The sequence below is a fragment of the Priapulus caudatus genome, unplaced genomic scaffold (genome assembly GCF_000485595.1).
Source record: "Priapulus caudatus unplaced genomic scaffold, Priapulus_caudatus-5.0.1 Scaffold1045, whole genome shotgun sequence".
Classification (NCBI taxonomy): domain Eukaryota; kingdom Metazoa; phylum Priapulida; class Priapulimorpha; order Priapulimorphida; family Priapulidae; genus Priapulus; species Priapulus caudatus.
In genome coordinates, this window is record NW_014578106.1 from 16,812 (window position 1) to 23,081 (window position 6,270).

General features: G+C 45.1%; 1 protein-coding gene across 1 annotated transcript in view; it reads right to left on the minus strand.

The window, feature by feature from the left end:
- LOC106815115 (doublesex and mab-3 related transcription factor 3, truncated-like) overlaps positions 1-2,632 on the minus strand; it is a 7,848-nt gene extending 5,216 nt beyond the window's left edge. The window contains exon 1 of the mRNA XM_014819542.1: positions 2,107-2,632. Coding sequence (XP_014675028.1) covers positions 2,107-2,491 — 385 coding nt within the window. The 5' untranslated portion in view covers positions 2,492-2,632. The remainder of the gene's footprint in view (positions 1-2,106) is intronic.
- Positions 2,633-6,270: the final 3,638 nt, after the last annotated feature.

The following is a 6,270-nucleotide window of genomic DNA, read 5'->3' on the forward strand; positions in this document are numbered from 1 at the left end:
CCGTTAGTACACAGCTTGCGACAAGTTTCGCTACAAAAGTGCACTTGAAAACTGGGCGATTCGTCAGCGGCTGACAGCGCTAATGGAATAAAATTAGAGACGCACCCGGAGGGATGGTGGACGGACGAAACGCGTGTGAAATAGCGGACAACACAACTGCAACCCCGCCTCTGCAGTTCGTATATTGCCGTCGCCGTGGCGTAGAGCCGAGCCCAGGCGCGGACCCACCGCAGTCTTAATGCTGCGCTCGCTCCATGTTTACCGTCAGTCGCCAGTCAGGCTTGTCGGCTCGCTCTCCGTTCAGAAGACCTCAACCTAAATCTCACCTCCCTCCCTCCCTTCTTCTTCCCTTGCTCCAATCCTCTTTTCCTCCATTTCTACCGCCCGTCTTCCCTTCCTCTTTCTCTCTACCTCCTTCCCTCGTTCTCTCTCCTCCTCTCTTCCCCTTTCTCCCTCTCTCGCTTCCTTCCCCACTCTCTCCCTTCCTACCCCCCGCTCCCAGCACGAGCGCAGCGTGCGTGTCGCCGAGCGCACGCGAATCTGACCGGCGTGTTGACACAAAGTGACAGTCAGCGTGACAGTTGCACGAGCCTTTATGGAGTCGAGGCGGCGGCGGCACATGGCGCTCTCGCTATTAGCTCCCGCCGGCGTAGCGTCGATTACGCGCGCACCCGTTATATAGGCTCGCGTTGGTCTGCGAGAGCAAATTTTAATGTAATTATGTTGTATTATTGAGATTATGCGGTATCATGTTCATCGGTGAGTGCGTTAGCGCTGCTGAGTAAACTCGCATTGCGAACGGCGACAAGTCGTGCTGGTTAGTATATAGAGTGATGCGGGGATTCCGATTGACGTGATGTCGATACGGACGTGAAATAAATTCATAATTAATCATCTAATTAATGTTGCCATTCGCCGGGCGTTAAATCCTTGTAATGTCGGCTGCTCTGCCGGTTTCGAGGATTCCACTTGTTCGCGTCATCGCTTAGTATTTAACGGGGGGAAGTTTTACAAGTAGGTCAGATATCGTCGTCGCGCGTTTACGCGTGGCAAGCTTTATTAACACTTGGGATTAACGCTAATTAGCACGGGGAGCTGAAGAGTCCGATGGTGGCACGCAAGTGGCTATTTCACACACACCACGTCGTGATCAATATTGTCCTTTCCCACGCCGCGTGAATGCAGCGTGTCTTTGGTTTTGTGTTTAGAAACGTTTTCTGTTGCGGTATATAGCGGCGGCCAAACACGAGGGCAGGTTATATGGGCATTATAGCGCGATAACGCTGCGGATCAGCCGCGCCGCTTCTTTGCTTGCGTGCCTGCGCACATACTAACAGCTTAGGCAGCGCGCCAGCGATAACTGTGCATGTGTCTGCGCACGATAGCAGCGCGATTCGGTTCGCGGTTGACTTTAGATTAATTATGTATCAATGCTGGTTCGATTACAAAATCTCTTAGACGTACCAGTGAAATTATCGACATTCCGGCTGGGGTTCCCGTACATTTGAGTTGCTTTACAATAACAACGTTAGAATATGAGAATGGCAACTAATTCGAAGCAGTCATTTTCAATTCATATGTTTCGACGCGTTTAATCTTAATAATAATATAATGTAAAATATACATCGGGTGCGCATTAAATTCGCGATAAAGTTTTATTGATATAATGGAAATTTCATGATAACCTTTGCGGCCTTTAACGTTTGTTTGTTATATATCAATTATTTCTGAACAGTTTGTTATATTTTGTTACACACTTTAACGTGTATGTTACGTTAGCATTACGGCACGGGTATCTTAATATAGTTTGATAATAGTATAATATATATTATAGATACTTTGGCAGTGTTCAATTGTACTAGCTTCCTAGATCATTATACGCCCGTATTTATTTTTTGTTATTATTGTTATATATATTGAGATTATCGCGTTATATATACGAATATATATATATATATATATATACATCATGACAATAGCTATACAAAAATAAGTGGTTAGTAATTAATAATATTTAGTGCTAAACTAAGCTAGCTTAACTACAACGCGTTACAGAGAAACAAAGGGAATGTCGTCTATCTATAAAAACAAACAAATACGATTTACCTTGATCGATATCTCTCTTCTCGCTGTTAATGCTCGTGGAGGAAAGCTTGCTCTTCACTGGCGGTGGATCGCCGGGAATTGTCCCCCATATCGGTCCGGAAGGCAGGTAGTTGTACGGCCCGTTCGGCGAGCAGGATCGCAGTCCCATCGCTATTGCATCTTCGGCTGCTTGCTGTCGCTTCAGAGCCACCTGCGCCGCCATCACCCGCTGCCTCTCGGCGATTAAGTTGCACTTCGCACAGGTGCAGTCCTTGAAGCGGCAGTGACGCTTGTGTCCCTTCAGCCAGGACACCATTCCGTGGTTCCTGCAGCGGGCGCATTTGGGCTTCCTTGCTCCGGACTCTGTGCGCGGAGGAGACGGGAGAAGTGGATGCAGCGCGTTCATCGTCAACGCTGGTGACTGTGACTATGTGTGACTTTATATCGTGCCGAACTAAAACCCGAACTGATCTCCTGTGTTAATGTATCCCGACGCTCTTTCTTGATCTATCTATCTATCTCTCTCGGTGTGCGATTATGGCACCGCCTCTCGAACGTTTACCGCTTTTCAACAGCGGAGGACGAAGTTCGCTATCAGAGAGCTCCGCCGAAGTCATCCAATTGGTCGTGGGCGTGGCCTACGCTCTCGCGAGCCTTCGCCATTGGACGAGCGTCGCAGCGTCAGCGGCTGCGGTGATGTATTGATTACGAGCGGTATCGCGCGCGCCCGCGGCGCGCTACGAAAACACACTGATCAGCACCGAAAACACCGCCGGCCGAAACCTTTGACGCGCTCAACTAAAACCGCGTTCGATTTACGCGTAATTACTGTGACTATCTATCGTTGGGCTGGTCGTCGACGCTGCGATGGCGAGCCTAGAAATGCGCGCGTATACATACCACGCGTCGGCGATTTACGCTGCGTCACGCGCAGGTATGCGGTTCCGAAGTGGTTCGCCGTCTGCTATTTCAAGCGGGCCGGCGGTAGACATTTGTCAACAGTCTGCGCTACCTGAACGTTTACTAAAAATAAAGGCACGCACCGGCGCTGAATGCCTCAGACTTTGCTCGTAGACGGATGGGTCGCGCCTGGCTCCAAGCGGTGTTGACAAATGCCTGCGATCAAGTTGAATGTAACCATTTGTCGGCTGCGCGCCGTTAGTACACAGCTTGCGACAAGTTTCGCTACAAAAGTGCACTTGAAAACTGGGCGATTCGTCAGCGGCTGACAGCGCTAATGGAATAAAATTAGAGACGCACCCGGGAGGGATGGTGGACGGACGAAACGCGTGTGAAATAGCGGACAACACAACTGCAACCCCGCCTCTGCAAAACTAATCTAATCATTTGGCGTTATAAGTTTTAAGTCAAGACTCGCTCGTAGTCACTCATCACGACATTTATTTCATGCTATGTTACGGTGACTTTGCACGTTGTTCCGCCATATCTATCTTCATCGCACTGTATTATTTATTCAGGAATATATATATATAGTGATCCTGTATGGCACGTGTGTAAACCCTACAAATGTAAGTCCACGCTGCGACTCTATACGCTTGCCCGTTTTATAATATCGGACATGTTGGATCGGCAAACTTAAGAGACATCCTTATCGGTCGCAAGATAATTCTATATAGATTTGATACCATAATTTGCCTTGTATATACAGTGCGCTGTTGACATATATACTTGCTTGATCTCTCTCTTCCATTCCCTATGTAAACACCTCCCACCTGTATGATATGACAAACACTGGATAGATTTGTTTGAGAAGTGTAAATTATTTATATATGGATCTGCATCAAAAGGTGTTTACCCGTTGTCTTCATGTAACCGCTATATAGCACATGGTGGTGTTCCCACCGCAATCTGACACCCACCTGTACGAAACTTGGGTACGCCTGGAAGATATCGGCACATCAAGGCGAAATGAATTTTTACGTGAAACTTCCGTTGCTGTTTAACTAACCGCCGATGCCTGCCGCGCTCACGGGCACGCTCCGACTCTTATTAAACGGACTACAATAATTATTAGAATACTATATTGTGAGATTAGTCTTTTTGCCAAAATTTAAAACGCAGTTTCCACGGGTAAGGTCTTATTGGTAAAGTGTTCCAATCGAGCTAGCATTTTCCAAAAATTTTTTTATAAAAGCTAAAAGCTTTTTTATTTAAATTTGTGATAATGAAAAATAGTTTCCACATCATTTTCTCCGTATGAAATAATCGTCCTTGATTTAAAAAGCCTAAATAGTTTGTAACGGCTGTGAAGATAAAACAATCATTATAGCAATAATTACGGTTTAATTTTAAAATCAATTTAACGGAACATTCTGTTAATGAAGCAAGATTAAGCAGTTAATTTCTAACGACAATAATTTTTTCAAATAACTTACATCAAGTGTTTCAATCGCGTGGACGAACTACGATAAATCATTGTCATTCTCCACATCTAATACATTAATTACTGTTGGCATTCATCCAGGCCAACTATCAATATCTAGTTTTGTCACATGAACGCGCCTTGCATTATTATATAGCTATATAGTCACGGCTGATAACTTTTGATGCTTACCGCTGAGAGATTAGCATACAACGTTGATGTTGACTCAGGTAATATTTAGCTATTGTATCGATAAAGTTGAAAGCGGCATTGCAACGGAAATGAGTGATATATTGAGAAGGCAAACTGATACGAACATATGCAGGTGCGACGGAAGCGCTGACGGGGCAACCTAGCTACAATCGCTTCGTGCTATCAACCATCCTTTCCCGTGTCGTGGTAAGCGTAGTCACGAACTATACTAACGAGAAACATAGTTTAGCGTATTACTCGTTTTCTATCCCTGCAGATGGATGCTAAAACACTAAAACACGATATATTTTCCGTTCGCCGTAAGACTTTGATGTAAGTAAAATAATTAAATAATATAATGTTTAGGTATCGTAATAATATTTAAATAATGTAAAAATCAAGATATTAGTTAGCATGTAGTGCTGTTTAGAGAGTATACGGATACTTTTAGTTTTATTTGACATGAGAATCTACAGCAGTGTGCATGCAAGCATTAATATTCGCGTGTGCGTGCACGTCTACGCGCGCGTGCACAGGAACACACACATATATGTGCACTTCTTTTTCTCGTGCACGCGCTCTCTCTCTCTCGCGCGCGCTCTCGTCTTGCCTTTTCTCTCTTTCCTCGTCTGTCGCAGCCCCGTATCTCGTTTTCTCTCCCCTTTCGTCCTACCCGCTACTTCCTCTCTCGCCCACCCACCCTCTCTCTCCATCTCCCGGCTATACTCTCCCTCTCTACCTCACACTCTCCCTCCCTCTCCCGCCTCTTCCCCCTCCCTCTTTCTCTCTTTCTGCCCCTTCTTTCACTCCTCTTCGTACTCGCGGCCCATCCTATACCGTTCTCGTCACACTCTCTAGCTACCTTCTACTTTCCTTCCTCTCGCCCTCTCCTCTCACTCTCCCACTCCCTCTTGCTGGCGACGTGTAACAATCGAAAGATAAACATAGTTCCACCGGTGCTGTGTTGACGCGCACGAGTCGGAACTACATTTGCGCTGATGTCTTTATTGAGTTACGTTCCGCGATACATTCCTCAGCAGGCGAGTTCTCTATTATGCAAAAACAAATTTCTTGCATATGTAATGAGCGACACGAAATCCTAATCTATAAACGCTATTATTTCGTATTGACGTGTTTGCAGTAAGGCTTTACGGCATCTGTGTGAATTGCGCCCAACAAGAACCCTAAAAACATAGCGCGTAAAATGGCGCTCGTTTTTTACCACGGATTTAACTCTTCCCTCATGCGCGAATTCGTCGCAAATTAGTCAAGCCTTATTTTCGTCACCGTCACAATAACCGTGGTATTTTCAGAATACACACGCGCACACACGTACCCCATATATATATATATATATATAATGCAAATTCTGTCAACGATCCAACGATCGATAAGTTTTACGGCATGAGCCATCTTCATTGTTTATTTATTGCATACATTAATTTGTTGTTGGCCCATAAGTTCGGCGAATTTTGCATGTAAACCTTTATTTTAATTTGAATGAATTCGCGAAATATCGCGATATAAGATTTAATTAAAATTGCATATGCGGAAATTATATTTAGCAGCGCTCTACGCCCAGATAGCATAATAACTTATATATTATTTTA